At 42.0% G+C, this 21,336-nt stretch overlaps 1 protein-coding gene across 6 annotated transcripts in view; it reads right to left on the reverse strand.

Annotated features, from left to right (window-relative positions):
* LOC118369531 (regulator of microtubule dynamics protein 2-like) overlaps nt 1–20,211 on the reverse strand; it is a 65,573-nt gene extending 45,362 nt beyond the window's left edge. For 2 of the 6 annotated variants that reach the window (XM_035753977.2, XM_035753971.2), the window contains exons 1-2: nt 18,748–18,904; nt 16,785–17,239 (exon numbers count right to left, since the gene is read on the reverse strand). In XM_035753977.2, the coding sequence (XP_035609870.1) occupies nt 16,785–17,230 (446 nt within the window). In that variant the 5' untranslated portion in view covers nt 17,231–17,239; nt 18,748–18,904. The other 4 variants (XM_035753972.2, XM_035753973.2, XM_035753976.2 and 1 more) reach the window with 4 other exon arrangements.
* Between the last annotated feature and the right edge of the window lie 1,125 nt (nt 20,212–21,336).

The following is a 21,336-nucleotide window of genomic DNA, read 5'->3' on the forward strand; positions in this document are numbered from 1 at the left end:
CATGTTTCATTATTTATTTGAGGCTAAATTGATTTTTATTGATGTATTATATTAAGTTAAAATAAGTGTTCATTCAGTATTGTTGTAATTGTCATTATTACAAATAAATAAATCAAATCAGCCGATTAATCGTTATCGGCTTTTTCTGGTCCTCCAATAATCGGTATCGGCGTTCAGCTACTCTCAACTCCCTTTCAAGTGAAGCCACTTTCCCTGAGATCAGGCCAAAATGTGCCAAATCATGCCCTCTTGCTGTGGCACAGAACCTGGCCAATACAACAAATGTATGACCGCATTACAGTAACAAGGAAGTTAAATTGTTATGTGCAGGCTACTGTACGTAGGCCATTAATAATGCTGTGCCTTTTCTTTCACTTTTATGTTAATACTAGGCTATATTGAGAATCACAACTAAAGGCTGTTCTCTTTAATGGAGCTCCAGCATGCTTGTAAATTGATAAGTAATTTGTCCCTTCAGCCTTTCCATTGCAACTACAGGCAGTTTTCGCATACGGTTGGCAGGCATTCCTTGGGGTTAGAATGTTTGGCCAATAACCAAAAGGTCGTGGGTTTGAATCCCAGAGCCAACAATGTGAAAAATATGCCCCTGTGCCCTTGAGCAAGGCACTTAACCGATTTTGCTCCAGATGACGTTAATAATGGCTGCCCCCGGCTCTGACCCCAACTTTCCACAGGTGTCTCAGGGAGAGTGGGGATATGCAAAAAGCATATTTCTAATTCACATAAGTACACACTTGTACACGTGTAAAATAGGACAAATAAGCACCCACCAAATTATTATTATTCTATTCAATGGAGCAGCAACAGGATTGTTGAATTGATTAGTGATTTGTCACCCTTTAGTCTAAAATAGCCTTAACCTTCGATCACCTTTACAAAAGGAACTTTGTATTAAAAGGAAACCTCACTCTCATAAAGAGGCTTCCCAAAAGGCCTTAAGGCAAGAGCTTCTTTCCAACAATACAAACAAAGAGGGGCGGGGGAGGGGAGTAAAATAACACCTGCAACTTGATTACTGCACGTGCAATGATGGCAAAAAAAGACAGACGACAAAGTGAAACAACTAACAAAGGCTTTTCCCCTCTAAGCAATGCCATTGCTTTGCAGGGACCACGTGAGAGTACAATCGAACTATGCCAATTAAAGCAATAGTAGAAACGGGCTCATGACCAGTCCCTGCTATTTTGTGTGTATTTTTGAGCTGATCTTAAAAAATGTTTTACATAAATGTTTCCACCCACCGAAAAGAGCTTCTGGACATCAGAACCTCGATTTGGATGAATATTTCTACTTCAACGGGTCGAGATGGATGGATTACAGGCAACATCTGCACTGTGTGTGTCTCTTTGTAACAACAACTGGTGCACACAATCTCCAATATTAAGGAAGTCTTGAGGTTCTGCTCGCCGGAGTTAGAATAGCTCATGATAAGCTGTAGATCATAATATTTACCAAGAGTTTCCATCTATATTGAAAACTCTATATAGGGCCAAACGCAAACAAGAAAATGCTCATCCAGATATGATGCTCCTAGTGGCCTGTGACTTAAACGCAGTAAAACTGAACTTAGTCTTACCTAATTTCTACCGGCATGACACCTGTGCAACTATAGATCACCTTTACTCCATACACAGAGATGACGACAAAGCTCTCCCTTGCACTCCATTTAGCAAATATGACCATAACTCTATCCTCCTGATTCCTGCTTACAAGCACAAACAAGAAGTACCAGTGACACACAATATGGAACTGGTCCGATGAAACGAATGCTAAGCTACAGGACTTTCTCTAGCACAGACTGCAATATGGTGACTCGTTTAAGGGAACTATGCATGTCACAGGAGAGGCATTTGAACATGAACTTTTTTATTCAGAAATGCCTTCTGGGGCCTCCCGGGTGGCGGAGCTAGTTGTGCCACCAGAGACTCTGGGTTCGCAGCCAGCCGCGACCGGGAGGTCCGTGGGGTAACACACAATTGGCAAAGCATTGTCCGGGTTAGGGAGGGTTTGGCCGGTAGGGATGTCCTTGTCTCATCGCGCACTTGCGACTCCTGTGGCGGGCCGGGCGCAGTGCACGCTAACCAGGTCGCTAAGTGCACGGTGTTTCCTCCGACACATTGGTGCGGCTGGCTTCCGGGTTGAATGCGCGCTGTGTTAAGAAGCAGTGCGGCTTGGTTGGGTTGTGTTTCAGAGGACGCTTGGCTTTCGACCTTCGTCTCTCCCGAGCCCGTACGGGAGTTGTAGCGATGAGACATGATAGTAACTACTAACAATTGGATACTACGAAATTGGGGAGAAAAGGGGGTAAAAAAAAGAAAGAAATGTCTTCTGGAACATGTGAACTTTTATGTGCCTTAATAACAAACGTGTATGCAACCTGAAAATAAGTAAGAATTGTTCAATTACGAGCCTAGTTGTTTTAGCCATGGAAAAAAGAAGGAACCTTACCACTAGCCATGATTGGCTGAGATAATGGATGGGCTGGCCATGCCGAGAGATTAGTTCAGATTGGTCTGCCAGGTAGCACGCTTCTGTCGATAACATGAGCTGGTCAGTATGTGTAGGTAATCCTTTCTAACATGTATTTTTTGAAAGATATCATGTACAACAGCAAAAGCGTTGCTCTCCACTTTCTGGAAGACTAAGATTTGAAGGCAGTGGAATGCCCCGTGAATTGGAATATGATAGCTACGGAGATGGAGAAAATTTTGTCATTTGATTGTAAATATGCAGAAGTCGAAAAGACAACACACAGAAGGCTTTTGTACACCTGTCTCCGGATTACATCTTCAAACTAAGGGCAACCATGGCATCCGTGACAGAGAGAAAGAAGCATCCATCCATGTGTACGGGTAAGAGAGTCTAGCTAGCTACATTTTGAGATATTATAAGTCTCTAATTTAGTCAGAAAGTCATTTTAATTTCACGTTAAAGCGTACTGTCAGCTAGCTAATATTCTGTGTATCTCAGAGCCATTGGCATCGCTCGTAGCTAGCTAGCTAACATTGCACCTGGTTGGTTGGTTGGTTAGCTACCTGCAGGCAATGTAGTAACGTTATGGGTTGGGATTGTGGTTCATTGTTTAGATAGCTAGCTACATATCTAAACAAGACTTCACTATGCAAGTAACAATTTCCCTAATGTTTACACCTTCGGTATCCTGTGCATGTGACAAATAAATGTTGACTTTATTTGATATAGTATGTGTTTACCAGAGATGGTAATGTAAAGAACATGAACTGCACCAAAGTCAAATTAGGATATAACGTCAGGCCAATGAGACTTGTGTCCAAGTTCTAAAATTCTCCGGTAGAATGCCCTGCTTTTATTTTGTCACTCACAAACGTAAAATATTTTCTGTAATTGGCTCGCCATTAACTTGTGGATAATGATCTTGTTGTGAGTTTATTTTCCTGTAACAATGACTACAAACGAGCTAAAGAGAAAACGTTGTCAGCTATATGATCATTATTTGAACTGGCTAGCCAGCTAAATTAACATTAGCTAGCTAACATGCTAGAAACTAACCAAAACATTGTTTAGAAAGTTGCTTTTTTTGTACAAAATTCATTTTAAAAAAAAGGTGGGTTTATTGGTGTTAAAATACACCAGTTCTGCTATTTTGGACCACCAGGCTGCTGATGTCATGCAGCCTGTAGTTTGTGTTTATACTTCTTCATAACGACAACGAGAAGTTTGATATTGGATGACAACAGAATGCTCATGATGTTTTTGCGACAACTGTCGATAGACGTAGTATGAACCAACCTTTAGTCTTGAAATCTTTGGTTGTTTAGTACATGGCCTCACATGTGAATCCTTGAAGAGATGGACAGGGCTAAGGCTTAACAGGGAGTGAACTATGCTGAATAGGGTGTAAACAAAGAGCTCTCCAGTAGGTTTACCAAAACATTCAAGTGCCATTTTCTCAAAAGTGGGATTACAAGTTTATCAACTTTCAAAGCAGAATTACTTTCCCATTGTTCCTTAACTGTAGTGTTTGATATACAATCTTCTAGCTCTGAATCTATACTTTTATCCAATGTAGAAAAAACACAATTTCAAATGTTGCTAAATAAGACTGAATCGAGCTGGTTGGTGACATATGTTCCGGGACACAGCCGATGGCATTGAGGAGTTTACAACATCAGTAATAGGCTTCATTAATAAGTGCCTCGATGACTTCATCCCCACAGTGACCGTACGTACATATCGCAACCAGAAGCCATGAATTACAGCCAACATTCGCACTGAGCGAAAGGCTGGATGCTTATAAGAAATCCTGCTAAGCCCTCCAACGAACCATCAAACAGGCAAAGCGACTATACTGGACTAAGATCGAGTCCTACGACACCGGCTCTGATGCTCTCGGATGTGTCAGGGCTTGCAAACTAATCAAATATTATTGGTCACATACACATGGTTAGCAAATGTTAATGTGAGTGTAGCTTCTATGCTTGTGCTTCTAGTTCCGACAGTGTAGCAATATCTAACAAGTTAACAATTCCCCACAACAACTACCTAATACACCCAAATCTGAAAGGGTGAATGAGAATATGTACATATAAGTAAATGGATGAGCGATAGCCGAGCGGCATAGGCAAGGTGCAATATATGTATAAAATAAAGTATATACATGTGATATGAGTAATGTAATAACGTAAACATTATTAAAGGGGCAGTATTTAAAGTGGCATTGTTTCCAGTGATTGGGTCTCAATGTAGGCAGCAGCCTCTCTGAGTTAGTGATTGCTGTTTAGCAGTCTGATTGTGATTGAAACTGTTTTTCAATCTCTCGGTCTCAGCTTTGATGACCCTGTACTGACCTTGCCTTCTGGATGATAGCGGTGTGAACAAGAAGTAGCTTGGATGGTTGATGTCCTTGATGATCTTTTTGGCCTTCCTGTGACATCGGGTGCAGTAGGTGACATGGAGGGCATGTAGTTTGCCCCGAGTGATGCGTTGTGCAGACCGCACCACCCTCTGGACAGCATTGCGGTTGAGGGAGGTGCAGTTGCAGTACCAGGCTGTGACACAGCCGGACAGGATGCGCTCGATTGTGCATCTGTAGAAGATAGTCAGGGTTTTGGGTGACAAGCCAAATTTCTTCAGCCTCCTGAGGTTGAAGAGGCGCTGTTGCTTCTTCACAACACTGTCTGTGTGGGTGGACCAATTCAGTTTGTCTGTGATGTGTACGCCGAGGAACTTTCCACCTTCTCCACTGCAGTCCCTTCAATGTGGATAGGGGGATGCTCCCTCTGCTGTTTCCAGAAGTCCACAATCATCTCCTTTGTTTTGTTGACGTTGAGTGAGCGGTGCCCTCACCTCCTACCTGTAGGCTGTCTCATCGTTGGTGATCAAGCCCACTCCTGTCGTCTGCAAACTTGATGATTGAGTTGGAGACGTGCATGGCCATGCAGTCGTGGGTGAACAGAGAGTACAGGAGAGGGCTGAGCACACACCCTTGTGGGTTCCCAGTGTTGAGGGTCAGCGGGGTGGAGATGTTGTTTTCTACCTTCACCACCTGGGGGCGGCCCGTCAGAAAGTCCAGGACCCAGTTGCACAGGAAGGGGTTGAGACCCAGGCCTCCAGCTTGATGATGAGCTTGGAGGGTACTATGATGTTGAATGCTGAGCTGTAGTCAATGAACAGCATTCTTACATAGGTATTCTTTTTGTGCAGATGGGATAGGGCAGTGTGCAGTGTGATGGCGATTGCGTCATCTGTGGACCTGTTGGGGCGGTATGCAAACTGAAGTGGGTCTAGGGTGGCAGGTAAGGTGGTGGTGATATGATCCTTTAACTAGCCTCTCAAAGCTCTTCATGATGACAGAACTTAGGTAGCCTTGTTCACAAATTTGCTTTGCTAAAATCCCCAGCTACAAATGTAGATTCCAGGTATATAGTATCCTGGATACTATATAGTATCCAGAGTCCAGTGAAGTTCCTTGAGGGCCGTTTTGGTGTTCGCTTGAGGGGGAATGTACACAGCTGTGACTATAACTGCCGAGAATTCTCTTGGTAGGTAAAATAGTCAGCATTTGATTATGATTACACCATGAGTCGTTAATCATAAAGCATACAGCCACGTGCTTCCTCTTCTCAGAGGTGTTTCTCTCTGTCGGCGCAATCACAGATTACAAAAGGGAATAGGCACGAGCCTACCAGACAAGCTTAATGCTTTCTATGCTTGGTTGGAGGCAAGCAGCACTGAACCATGCGGGAGAGCACCAGCTCCTCCCGACGACTGTGATCACGCTCTGCCTAGTTGATGTGTGTAAGACCATTAACAAATCAACATTCACAAGGCCACAGGGCGGCAGGGTAGCCTAGTGGTTAGAGCATTGGACTAGTAACCGGAAGGTTGTGAGTTCAAACCCCCCAGCTGACAAGGTACAAATCTGTCGTTCTGCCCCTGAACAGGCAGTTAACCCACTGTTCCCAGGCCGTCATTGAAAATAAGAATTTGTTTTTAACTGACTTGCCTGGTTAAATAAAGGTTAAAAAAAAAATGTAAAACTATTTTTTTTAAATAAATAAAATACAGATTACCAGGACACATACTTTGAGCATGGGCTGACCAGCTGGCAAGTGTCTTCACTAACATTTTCAACCTCTCCTTGACCCAGTCTGTAATACCTACACGCTTCAAGCAGACCACCACAGTCCCAGTGCTCAAGACAAATTACCTTTGTAGCACTCACATCTGTAGCCATGAAGTGCTTTGAAAGGCTGGTCATTGCTCACATCAACACCATCATCTCAGACACCCTGGACCCACTCCAATTTGCATACCGCCCCAACAGATCCACAGTTGACGCAATCTATATTGCACTCCACACCACCCTTTCCTAGAATGCTGTTTATTGCAACTCAAAGTTCAACACCATAGTGCCCTCCAAGCTCATCACTAAGCTCAGGACCCTGTGATTGAACAACTCCCTCTGTAACCGGATCCTTGACATCCTGACAGGACTCCTTGTTCACCCACGACAGAGTGGCCGCACACGTCTCCAACACCATCATTAATTTTGCAGAAGACATGACGGGGGCCTATAGGGAAGTGGTCAGAGACCTGACAGTGTGATGCCAGGACAACAACCTCTCCCTCAACGTCAGCAAGATAAAGGGGATGATTGTGGGCTACAGGAAACAGAGGGTCAAGTACGCCCCCAGTCACATCGATGGAGCTGAAGTGGAGCGGGTCAAGAGCTTCAAGTTGGTTGGTGTCCACACCACCAAGGATCTATCATGGTTCAAGCACACCAACACAGTCATGCAGAGGGCACAAGAACACCTCTTCCACCTCAGGAGGCTGAAATGATTTGACATGGGCCCTCAGAACCCCAAAGGATTCTACAGCTGCACAATTGAGAGTATCTTGATTGGCTGCTTAAACGCTTGTTATGGAAACCACTTGAGAACAAAGGAATTTCTTCCACCTCACAGCACTGGAGATCCGAACAGTATTTATGTTCTGGAGAATGTATAAAAGATCGGTGAAGAATCCAGCTACGAACTGGTTCGTTTGGTACAATTTTGTGAAACTCATGAGACAATATGGCCACATTACCATAACGCTGTTTATACAATAGCCTCAGTTATGAGGCTTACATTAATTGTTGTATAAAATGAATGAGTAAAGATTATACTATTTGTGAAATGACGTGATGATGTTAATGTGAGAGAATTGTATTTCTGTTTAAAGTTTAACTAAGTCATTGGCACGCCCCGAGGAGCACAGGCAGGACCTGGCATCATGATAGCCCTTTCTATGTTCCAAAAAAAATGTCACTCTGAACTATCCATTCTAACCACGACAGAGAGAAAGAGAGGGCGGACAAACTCTCCAACAGAAACAAACTTTTCAACAGAGATCCCGACGACACACTGAGCGTAAATATATATATTGATTGCAATTATTCCCGAATGAGTGAACGTTCATGTGCAAAGGATTAGCATTTCAATTGTTATAATTATCAACTTTGTAGTGTCTCATCTCAATTGACCCCCACTTCCCTTTTTGTCCACCAAGCCGCGATACCGGTTTATCCCACTAGGGAAACGCCGTTATTTCCTTGTAACTATCGACTGTTTGTTTATGCATTTCTGTAAATTACTTAGTTACTAAATAAATTATTTAAGACAATTGATATATGGATGACTCAGTGAAGACAATAATAATTCATTAATTCGAAGACTAATTGATCAGATATTAAAATATCTAAAAGTTATATTAGGAAAATTATTAATATTTTCCTTGGTCCCGACTTCCTAGTTAATTACATTTAAATGATTAATCAGTTTAATCGCGTAATAATAAGAGAGAGTTATTTGATAAATACGTCTTCAGTTTTAATGATGCCAAAGACACAACAGTGTCCTTTAGTAATGGTTTCTTTGCAGTAATTTGACCATGAAGGCCTGAGTCACACAGTCTCCTCTGAACAGTTAGTTTGAGATGTGTCTGTTACTTGAACTCTGTGAAGCATTTATTTGGGCTGCAATTTCTGAGGCTGTTAAGTCTAATGAACTTGTCCTCTGCAGCAGAGGTAACTCTGGGTCTTCCATTCCTGTGGCGGTCCTTGTGAGAGCCAGTTTCATCATTGAAGAAACTTTCAATGTTCTTGACATTTTCTGTATTGACTGACCTTCATGTCTTAAAGTAATGATGCACTCATTTCTCTTTGCTTATTTGAGCTCTTCTTGCCATGATATGGACTTGGTCTTTTACCAAATAGGGCTATCCTCTGTATACACACCTACCTTGTCACAACATAACTGGTTGGCTCAAACACATTAAGGAAAGAAATTCCACAAATTAACTTTTAAGAAAGCACACCTATTTGAAATGCATGAAGCTGGTTGAGAGAATGCCAAGAGTGTGCAAAGCTGTCATCAAGGCAAAGGGTGGCTATTCAAATAAATATATATTTTGATTTATTAAACACTTTTTTGGTTACTACATGATTTCATATTGCGTTATTTCATAGTTTTGATGTCTTCACTATTATTCAAAAATGTAAAAAACAGTACAAAATTAAGTAAAATCGTTGAATGAGCAGGTGTTCTAAAACATTTGACCAGTAGTGTATATACAGTATTCAGAAAGTATTCAGACCCATTCACTTTTTCCACATCTTGTTATGTTACAGCCTTATTCAAATGGATTAAATACATGTTTTTCCTCATCAATCTACACCCAACACCCCATAATGACAAAGCAAATACTGGTTAAGACATTTTTGCAAATGTATTCAAAATAAAAAAAAACAGTAATACCTTATTTACATAAGTATTCAGACTTTGCTAGGAGACTCGAAATTGAGCTCAGGTGCATCCGGTTTCCATTGATCATCCTTGAGATGTTTCTACAACCTGTGGTAAATATGATTGATTGGATATGATTTGTAAAGGCCCACACCTGTCGAAGGAATTGTTCATAGAGCTTCGAGACAGGATTATGTCAAGGCACAGATCTGGGCAATCGGGGGAAAAGGGCCTTGGTCAGGGAAGTGACCAAAAACCTGATGGTCACTGACAGAGCTCTAGAGTTCTTCTGTGGAGATGGGAGAACTATCTTTGCAGCAATCCACCAATCAGGCCGTCATGGTAAAGTGACCAGAAAGAAATCCACACCCTAAGGTAAAGACACATGACAGCCCACTTGGGAGTTTGTCAAAAGTCACCAAAAGGACTCTGACCATGGCAAATAAGATTCTCTGGTCTGATGAAACCAAGATTGAAATCTTTGGCATGAATGCCAAACATCAAGTCTGGAGGAAACCATGCACCGCTCAACATCTGGCTAATAACATCCGTTCGGTGAAGCATGGTGGTAGCAGAGTCATGCTGTAGGTTTGTATTCAGCGGCAGAGACTAGGAGACTAGTCAGGAGAGGCAAAGATGAATGGAGCAAAATACAGATGTCCTGAGCACTCTGGAGCGGGTTCTCAGACTGGGGTGAAGATTCACCTTCCAAGAGCACAAGTCTCAATGTCCTTGGGTGGCCCAGCCAGAGCCTGGACTTGAACCTGATCAAACATCTCTGGAGAGATCTGAAAATAGCTGTGCAGCGACGCTCCCCATCTAACCTGACAGATCTTGCGAGGATCTGCGGAGAACAGTGTGATAAACTAAAGTAAAGTTATCGTTCGTTACTCATTGTGTATCCATTATTACTTACGTGTTTTACTTTTCTAATCTTTTATTTTCTTTCTCTCTGCATTGTTGGGAAGGGTACGTCACTAAGCATTTCACGGTTAGTCCACACCGGTTGTACACAAAGCATGTGACAAATAAAATGTGATACTAAGGGAGCATAAATAGGGAAGCCTGGAGCCAAGCACGTTAGTGTTACGCTAGAAGAAAACTGAAAGGAAACTGTGACAGTCCAAGTGGTACAGTATGCAGGTGGAGGGGTCTACCATGCCCTGTAGACAGACATACTATACGTAGACGGTAAACTGCCGGAAATTCACAGGAATGGGGGTATCAGAAAGTCAACAGTGCTTTGGTTGCAAGATTTTTATTTAATAAAATGTAGGCCCTACTTTCTAGGACAAAAATACTGTATAATAGTGCCTTCCATGAAGTTCAGAATGCGAAAGACAGAGAGACACAAAATGTGACTGGCCTGGACACCCATCACTAAATCATGACACTTTTTACATTTAAGCTTTTAAATTACAAAAGACAGACAAGGTCATTTTTCCCTTGAATAAAAACCTCTGTGTGATCAGACATGCCCGGTACTAAATAAACAAAAGTCTTCTCCTTAAAATCAGCAACTATCCAATGCCAAACGCTATCATTTTAAACACAAAACATTATAATGCCCTCTAGCTACGGGTAAACAGCATGACATGGATAAACGGCAGTGGGAACTGTTTGAGTAATGACAAGTTCCGACATGACACTTTACAATGAGACCTTTGACAGCTCGGCATACAGACTGGGAGATTGATGGGCCTGCTCGGGTGAGGTGGGAAGTTCGAGGAAGCGATTTTGACAAATGAAAAGTGAACAGTGCAAACTGTTTGAGCTTATCTACCTTGCGAGTGTGTGTTGCTAAACTGAGCAAACACAATCATTATCAACTTTGACCTGCTCCATAATTGATCCTTCTTTGCGGTCCTTTGTAGCTCAGTTGGAAGAGCATGGTGCTTGTAATGCCAGGGTAGTGGGTTCGAATCCCAGTACCCCCCATATGTAAAATGTATACATGCATGACTGTTAGGAGATTCGGGAAGAAAATGTCTGCTAAATGGCATGTATATTGTCGCACGTCTGTGCGGTACGCCGTATTGTCTGTACCCCATTACAGCAACTTTCTGTTTCAGCAAGACCCAACACAACCTGCAAATATATCACCGCTGGTCATTGTCTGAATATATTCTTTTTTTTTACCCTGTTTTTGCTCCCCAATTTCATGGTATCCAATTTGTAGTTACAATCCTGTCCAATCGCTGCAACTCCCGTACAGACTCGGGAGAGGTGAAGGTTGAGAGTCGTGCGTCCTCTGAAACACAACCCAACCAAGCCGCCCAAGGGTATCCCTGCCGCACAAACCCTCCCCTGATTTTAGTTTTTTTTTTTTTTAACGAAAAACAAATGATATATATATTACTTTGAGGGGGGATTTGGGGGGGGCTCCGCTGTAGGACATGCCTCTAAACTACATAAATCATTGCATTCTAAACTCCATAATTCATTGCCTCAATTTTTTTTTTTTTTTAAATCAGCGAGAATGCTAAAAAGCATGAAGCCTGCCACAACCACCATAGCGTGGTTTTCTAATAAAGATATCTCAGCAGTGAAGGATATAGTCAAGTGCTGTTATTGCCTACAGTTCCAAGCGACGGTGCAACAGACAACCAAAGCTCTTTAAATGTAGGTGATGTGAGGTCTATGGGTGTAGCTGGCAACTCTGGGTGACTGCCAAGCATTCCCTAAGGGCTAGAATTTGTCCATTGCACCTTTACCCCCCTTCCCGCTCTAACAAATCACAGGTGAGAGGGAAAGGCGCTTTAATTACGGTAGGTGTGTGCGTGATTTGATTTCTTTCAAACCATAATAACCCGGGACGTAATTTAGAACATTTGATGGGGCCGACAGCTGCCACTCAAAGCAAGTTGCTGGATCTGCTGGAGGGCAGGCTGTGGCACCATACTTCGGTCTGCATCTCTTTCTCCAACAGGGAGGAGGATAAACGAATCTCCATTGATTACAGAGGTGGGAGAACCAATGACCTGATATAACCTAGTCCTCATGTACAGTAATTTATACCCCATGAAACTTATATTAGGCCTAAACTTCCAGTCTAGGAGCTTTTTCACTACAAAGATAGGAGAGTAGTACGCTTTACCATAGACTACCTGATTATTGTATCACTCAAGTATGGCCTGATTCCATCAGTCGAACTACAACAACATACAGTAAATTATGGCCTGAGTAAGAATGCAAACTAAGGACCTCAAAGTCTGTAAACTGAGAGGCAAAGCCAAAGAGACCGATACACTGAAGACAGCAAAACACAAACAGTAATTAACTACCCAGAGTGTCCTGGCTGGCTGTTGGCCTGCTTGTTATGCTGTTACAACTAGACTTGCTCCCAGGCGACTGCTGCAAGATTTCTGCCAGGATACAAATCTGGAGCTAACCTAACTGGGGGTGGGGTGCCATGATCCAGCTCTGATCTGCAGCCCGTTAAACTCCTCTGCCCCGCCCACTTTCTTTGGGTTTGGATGCCAGACCAGGTAGGGTGCGTGTTTTTCTTGGAACACTACATTATGCATGCTTAGCGAAAGTACGGGGAAAGTCAATCCAGGTGATGCTCCCATAGTCAGAGCAATGTCCTGCGACGCTATAACAAGTTATTAATACACAGCATTGTGAACAGAAACGTGCATAAATGCAAGATTCCTCATTCTAGGTTTTTCTAAATCGCAAGAGATTCAAAAACAGACTGCAACATCTTTCAAAAGTAATAAGCCACAGTAGACTAAAAACAAACAAAATATAACTATTGTAGAAATAGATTGTGTCCGTAAAATGTATATAAACTTGGCAACAAAAAAAAGAAACAGGGAAGTCTCAGGAACATCATTATCACCACTAGAAAACATCAGACACGCTTTCATATGTTTTTTTTAGAGAACAAAGACCATTCTGCAAATACGCGTAACAGAATAGCCTCACTCATCTTTTCTGTTTTGTGTAAATGGGACATAGTACCATAATTGCAGTCTTCCACTAGAAACCATCTGGTGTTGGCTTGTAGTTACAAAGATCATGTATGTTTATTGGACATGAAAAAGGGAAAGCCATAACTTGGATGGCCGTTAGGTCATTCTTGTCGCAACGTCAGAGTAATCCTCAACGGATGGGAGACTGTGCTGGAAGTGGTATTGGAGAGCCAGTAGGAGGCACTCTTTCCTTTGGTCTCAAAAATATATACCAATGACCCAGGGCAGAGATTGGGGTCATTGCCCTGTGTGGGGTACAGTCTTTCAGATAGGACGTTAAACGGGTCTTCTGACTCTGTGGTCACTAAAGATCCCATGGCAATTATAGTAAGAGTAGGGGTGTTAACCCTGGTGTCCTAGCTAAATTCCCAATCTGGCCCTCATACCATCATGGCTACCTAATCATCCACAGCTTCCAATTGGGTCATTCAGTCCCCTATAATTATTCCCCAGGTCGATGGTGTAAATGAGAATGTGTTCAGTCAATTCACCCTGGTAAAATAAATGAATAAAAATGCAACATTCATGTGCATAAATGTACACTTCCACCAAGGCACCTGCAAGTTCCCGGACATTTTTCGGGGTAATGGCCCTAGCCCTCACCCTCCGATCCAACAGGTCCCAGATGGGCTCAATGAGAATGAGATCAGGGCTCTTCACTGGCCATGGCAGAACACTGACATTCCTGTCTTGCAGGAAATCACACACAGGACAAGCAGTATGGCTGGTGGCATTGTCATGCTGGAGGGTCATGTCAGGATGAGCCTGCAGGAAGGGTATCACGTGAGGGAGGAGAATGTCTTCCCTGTAACGCACAGTCTTGAGATTGCCTGCAATGACAACAAGCTCAGTCTGATGATGCAGTGACACACCACCCCAGACCATGACGGACCCTCCACCTCCAAATCGATCCCGCTCCAGGCCTCGGTGTAACGCTTATTCCTTCGACAATAAACGTGAATCCGACCATCACCCATGGTGAGACAAAACCGCGACACGTCAGTGAAGAGCACCTTTTGCCAGTCCTGTCTGGTTCAGCGACGGGCGGGTTTGTGCCCATAACGACATTGTTGCCAGTGATGTTTGGTGAGGACCATCCTTACAACAGGTGAACAAGCCCTCTGTCCAGCCGCTCTCAGACTATTGCGGACAGCGTGAGGACTAATCGAGGGATTGTGTGTTCTAGTAAAAATTCCCTGTCTTAGGTCAGTTAGGATCACCACTTCATTTCAAGAATGTGAAATGTCAGAATAATAGTAGAGAGAGATTTACTTCAGGTTTAATTTATTTCACCACATTCCCAATAGGTCAGAAATTTACATACACTCAATTAGTATTTGGTAGCATTGCCCTTAAATTGTTTAACTTTGGTCAAACGTTTCAGGTAGCCTTCCACAAGCTTCCCACAATAAGTTGGGTGAATTTTGGCCCATTCCTCCTGACAGCTGGTGTAACCGAGTCAGGTTTGTAGGCCTCCTTGCTCGCACACACCTTCTCTGTTCTGCCCACAGATTTTCTATAGGATTGAGGTCGGGGCTTTGTGATTGCCACTCCAATACCTTGACTTTGTTGTCCTTAAGCCATTTTGCCACAACTTTGGAAATATGCTTGGGGTCATTGTCCATTTGGAAGACCCATTTGTGACCAAGCTTTAACTTCCTGACTGATGTCTTGAGATGTTGCTTCAATATATCCACATAATTTTCCTACCTCATGATGCCATCTACTTTGTGAAGGGCACCAGTCCATCCTGCAGCAAAGCACCCCCACAACATGATGCTGCCACACCGAGCTTCACGTTTGGGATGGTGTTCTTCGGCTTGCAAGCCTCCCCCTTTCTCCTCCAAACATAAAGATGGTTATTATGGCCAAACAGTTCTATTTTCTTTCTCCAAAAAGTACGATCTTTGTCCCAATGTGCAGTTGCAAACCGTAGTCTGGCTTTTTTATTGCGGTTTTGGAGCAGTGGCTTCTTCATTGCTGAGCGGCCTTTCAGGTTATGTCGATATAGGACTTGTTTTACTGTGGCTATAGATACTTTTGTACCGGTTTCTTCTAGCATCTTCACAAGTTCCTTTGTTGTTGTCTTGGGATTGATTTGCACTTTTCGCACCAAAGCACATTCATCTCTAGGAGACAGAACACATCTCCTTCCTCAGCGGTATGATAGCTGCGTGGTCCCATGGTGTTTATACTTGCGTACTATTGTTTTCACAAATGAACATGGTACCTTCAGGCATTTAAAAATTGCTCCCAAGGATGAACCAGACTTGTGGAGGTCCACAATTTTTTCCTGAGGTATTGGCTGATTTCTTTTCATTTTCCCATGATGTCAAGCAAACTGAGTTTGACGGTAGGCCTTGAAATACATCCACAAGTACACCCCCAATTGACTCAAATGATGTCAATTAGCCTATCAGAAGCTTCTAAAGCAAATTACATAATTTTCTGGAATTTTCCAAGCTGTTTAAAGGCCCAGTCAACTTAGTGTATGTAAACTTCTGACACAATGGAATTGTGATAGTGAATTATAAGTGAAATAATCTGTCTGTAAACAATTGTTGGAAAAATGACTTACAAAGTAGATGTCCTAACCGACTTGCCAAAACTATAATTTTTAACAAGACATTTGTGGAGTGGCTGAAAAGTTAATGACTCCAACCTAAGTGTATGTAAACTTCCGACATACATAACTCAAAAATAGATGGGGGATTAGAAATTATTCAGACAATTACATTGATGGAAGCTACAATCTATCTGCAATATTAATGCTGATCCAGCCACTAAAAAAGTCCAGTAGCCTATGTGAATAATATGGATATCAAGCAATAAGCAGGAAATGTCCCACAAAGCTTTGAGACAAGACATTCTGAATGCATTCATGCTCAAGAAAAGCTGTGTAAGTTAAGCCTGACTGTTAACACAAGTGCCTTGTTTTAATAGCCACGACTTACCCGTTAATATATTGTTTTCATAAAGAGGAATTTTAAGAGGCAGTGCATTTAAAAGCAGACATCTGTTGTTTATGTTATTCAAGCCTGTCGTGTGATCAAGCTATTTGGCTGTAGATGGAGGATGACTGGGCGTGTGGCGCTAGATTCCACTCTCTGACACCCTAGGCAAATTCACATACAGTACTTCTTATTTTACCACATATAATGACTGAGCAAATCAAAAAGTCTGGTGATGCAGGGTGAGCATGCGACTTTGGCTTATTAAGATATTGATCAAGTACAGGTGGGATAGTTAAGGTGGTGCAGCTGGCAGAGAGGAAACCAGAATTTGAGTATAAAAGGCCAAAGGGTGTGGTGGATGCTTGGACAGAGAAGATTATGTAGCAAACTGTAATCATATCATTGTAGGACATTTTAAATGAGATCTCATGCCAAAACAAGTTGCAAATACTGTGAACATTTCCTTGTTTTTTTCTATGAAATCATTGTGATGTGTGGATTTCACCCCCATGTATCTGAAACAACCAACATGTGACAATGCCAGAGAGAAAGACGGGACTCACCCTCCTTCACTCTCAGCCCCCTCCTCTGAGCTTTGGCCTTCAGCTCTGGTTACTCTCCTCCTGCGTGTGGGTATAGTGCGGTTTGGTGGGCCTGCCCTGATGCGAGCCACGCCCCCCTCGCCCCCGCGTCCTCTCAGCTCATCCCTCACGTGGTCCTGCAGCTTTGGGATGGCACTCTTGAGCGCCCGCACCTCATCTTTCAGCTCTGACACACACTGGATCAGGGCTCCGAGACGATCTAGAACCTCAGCCTGACCCAGCATCCCCCCCACCACCATACTGGATCCAGCCGTCCGCTGGTCATTACTGCTGAGGTACTGCTGACTGTGTCCACTCTGTGGCATGGCCCTCCGGCTGTTGTACAATGCCACGGCACCCAGGCTGAGGCCAGCCGCTCCAGCCAACACACCCAGGACCAGAACCTTGTTGTCTGATGACTGGGCCATCGTGCCAACCTGAAGAGAAAGAGAAATGAAAATGACGCATATTAATAATGAATTTGCTCTGTTGTGCAGTGACAACTTCTGATTTTAGGAATTGTTTACTTGAGTATCCCGCAGCAGAGAAAGTAGCGTTGCAAAAAGTTCATCAGAGTTGACTGAGCAAGGAGCTGAGTTGGTCAACCCTTAGCTCTTGTTACTTGTAGAGTTTGACCTCTGATCTTAACCCAATCTGCACCTCCATTCTAATCATTAACACGTCCAATGTCCATTTCCTACCAGTCTACATGCCAACTGATTTGATAGTTCCTGTCACACGAGCAGCTAAATTCTCTGTGCCTATTAAATAATACAATTTAGGCCACTTGGCTAAGCTCTTAACGGTTTCCACAAACACTGGGAAAAGACCTGCTGATAAAGCCTACAGCTAAGAGGACCACAAGCCAATTAAGGACACTTAATCAACAGACAAATCAGGGCATTGTTTAGGACAGCATAGTAAAAGTGATCGATTGGGTTAGCTGTCAAATGTGGAGAACCTCAGCTGAAAAGTCAAGCAAACTAGTTCGGGGTATAGAAATGTAGCAAAGCAAAAAGCCACTTAACTTCTGAAACCCACCAGCCAGTGACAGTTTGAGAAAGTGACCTAGTGACTAGTAGCAAGCTGTCAAGGTAAAGCTGGCAACGTCATGGGGAGGGATTAGTCACTCTTCTGTTGGGTCCTCCCATTCACCTCAGTGTTAGACTAGCTAGTTAACGTTAACAGGATTAGCTAGCTAGCTAACACTTGAACCAGTACCTGGGCTTGAAGAGACGAGATCTCATCTGACACCCAGGGATCCTTCAATTCAAAGTCACATCAACCAGCTCTGCAAGCGTTACGTAAAAATACGTTCGGTACTCACCAGAATATTGAGTTTTGCACAGCAGCTATCGTCCTTAACGCCGTTCCGTACTTCGGAAAAAAAAAAAGTCGAAATAAAAATTAAATCAATATCCTTTCGGGATAGTGTACATTGAGCCTTAGATTTGGCGCATGCGCATTTGGCCAAAAACAATCATTTTAATTTAGACATTTTTTGGAAGTAACGGCAGTATTGACAATAGGAAAGTCTGTCTTTTGTTGAGTACCGATCGTATTTTCACGTCAGAACGTTTGCACAGCTGAATTTAAGGATCCTGGATCTCGTCTCCTCAAGCCTACTGGTTCAGCTAACACTCAAGCTAGTCAGTTAGCGGAACAGAATCATGTCAAAGAAAGGGCATGGACAGAGCCACCGAGCTTGCGAACTAATGCCTGGCAATGGTGTTCACGATGTGTTGTTTACTATAACCACACAGAGAAAATAGATCGCTAGCTTAAGTAGCTTTAGCTCAACATAAAGCAGTGCATTTGAGTGTGGCACCCTTATTTTATCGCATAGTTGTGGACTTGACTACAGTTAAATGTAAAACACTTTAATTAAGGTTCAATAATATTAATTCAACTCCAAAAAAATGTAGAAATTGTAGCTGTCATTGACCTTCCTGCGGAGAAGCGAGCAGTCTCTGTACACCTGTAGTTTGAGTATTATTTATGTGCAACAACCAAATATTCCGTCTTATCAGGAGAGGTTGATACACCATCGAAATGTTCCGACCTCAACCGCAATGACTGTGTCAGTTTACCGATCAAGGTAGGGTGATACTTTCTAACGCATCAAACCTGTCAAGTCCTTTGATGATTATGGCATTTGCAATGTAACAACCTGAAAACCGTACTACATGTGTTCCTCTACAACTCAGATAGAAGCAAGTAGCCACACCATTTTTATTATTGTTCACTCCCCATCACGGCCGATCGTGATACAACACGGGGATAGAGGAATCGAACCAGGGTCTGAAGTGACGCCTTAGACCACTGTGCCAATTCTGTAAAAAACAAACATTGATTGGGTAATCATTGGGAGTAAGCTATCGCTGATATTAAATGTGTTTATATTTAGCTGTCTACTACATACATTTTCTGGATATTATTAACCCCAGATATCTCAAATAATTATTGTATAATGTCATTCAACCCACTGGACAGTGGGCACATATGCCAGTTCAACGTCTCGTTTTGATTGAGTTACTAACTAACGCGAATGAAACTTAAAATCAACCAAATATTTCCCCATATCATTTGAATTTGGTTAAAAGTTTGTTGAAAAAAAATACTAAATTCCCCTACATTGATGGCTATTTGAAAATCCAATCCGTTTTCCACAGTACATCATCACTTCATTATTTTTGTCGAAATGATGTGGAAACCTTGATTCAAACAGTTTTTGCTCAGTGGGTACATGTGGCGTTTAAACTAACAATACTATTGTAGTCTTTGATCCTACAATGATGGACTACTGCGTTTCCAAAACAGTTCAGAGGTTGAGGTTTAAAGATCTGCTGGAAAACAGAGACTGTCATAATAGACTTGAGCAAAAGACTAATCCAGCGGCTCAACTGAATGGCCAAAGTACACTCCAACAACAACCCCACCCCCATGTACCTCTGTGTTAACTAGGTGAATACCAGACTGCACCCTGAGAACAGTCAATGAGATCAGTCTCTGAATCCATTGACAAATCAGTGTCATATTATCTTAATGAAAATAGCATTTTTACAGAATAAAGTTCATTCAGAATATAGGTTCAAGGAAGCCTACAGCTGAAATTCCATAATCATAAAAATCAGTCCCCATTAGGCCATGCATTTTTATGTTATTGATCAACTTGGAAAACACCCCTTATTCATTTAAAATGGATAAGAAGATGAATACATTGCAAAAAACAATGGCAACTCACCTCCAAAATGTATTTTTGTCTCTCTGTGGGAGCTGTTCTCACACTGTGCCCAGGCAGAGTGTGTACGAGTGAGGATCACAAATGCACTTAATCTGATCAACTTTGAACCTGCAGTCAGTTCAAGCCGCGCTGTCCTCGTCAGCTTTTCCTTTCAGGGTTATAAAAGAGTGTTTAATTTGTACCTTTATTTAACTAGGCAAGTCAGTTACGAACAAATTCTGATTTTCAATTACGGCCTTGGAACAGTGGGTTCTGCCTCTGCTTTGTTCAGAACGACATATTTTTTACCTTGTCAACTCGGGGATTTAATCTGGCAACCTTTCAGTTACAAATCCAACGCTCTAACCATTAGGCTACCTATGCGACGCTATGGTATCAAAATTGAAATGTTGATATTTCAAACAGACAGTTCTTGGAACATTCTGCACTGTGAAACATCAGAAACAAGAGTGGTAGGATCAGATTGTAAAAAGTGTACTATTTAAAAATTAAATATATATATTTATTTATTTTTGGTGCAAAATAGCCCACACAATTGTTTTTTGTCTGTCACAACATCACTTCAGTTTGCTTATCTCCTGGATAATCTGCCCACCATATTTACATCTCAACTGCACCACAGTAATGCTGCTACAGGGCTCAAAGTACTCATTGGAAGATTTCAATCAAGCCCCTTTAAAATTGTATTTACATAATACATACTGCCTGTCTCAATTTGATGACATAGCCTTTTTTTTAAATAATTTGAATAACATGGATTTCATAACCATAACCTTGAAAGATAATGTGCTTTTATAATTAACCAACCCCAAATTATTTTGGAGGTTGTGTGATTCTACAGATGTGGTGCAAAATTTTTGTTATACCCTTCCCCAGTTATATGTCTATTTTAAAAAACAGTTAAGTCTCTCAACTTAGGACATGTATTTACATGCTAGGTTCTAATTCAATCCAAGGCAATAACAAATATATATTTTAATTAATATAGTACAAAATCGTTGTTTATACATCTATTTCTATTGAGAGGTGAGTGTCCTAAACCCCGACTCTTCATGTTAATAAAAAATAAATAAAGCAATTCATGATTTTTGAAGAAAATATAAAATGTAATATTATTTCAATAGACCATCTTGAGCTGTTCTGTTATTACATTCAAAGATACTGATCTATTTAGTAGTTTTGTTAATCTTTCAAACCTCTTTCTCCAAAAAATGCTGTCCCACCTTTTGATGTCATTACCGAAACACACACATTAAAAGACTATAGAATGAATGTGCCACACCCTTACAA

Source organism: Oncorhynchus keta, chromosome 36 (assembly GCF_023373465.1).
Source record: "Oncorhynchus keta strain PuntledgeMale-10-30-2019 chromosome 36, Oket_V2, whole genome shotgun sequence".
NCBI lineage: Eukaryota > Metazoa > Chordata > Actinopteri > Salmoniformes > Salmonidae > Oncorhynchus > Oncorhynchus keta.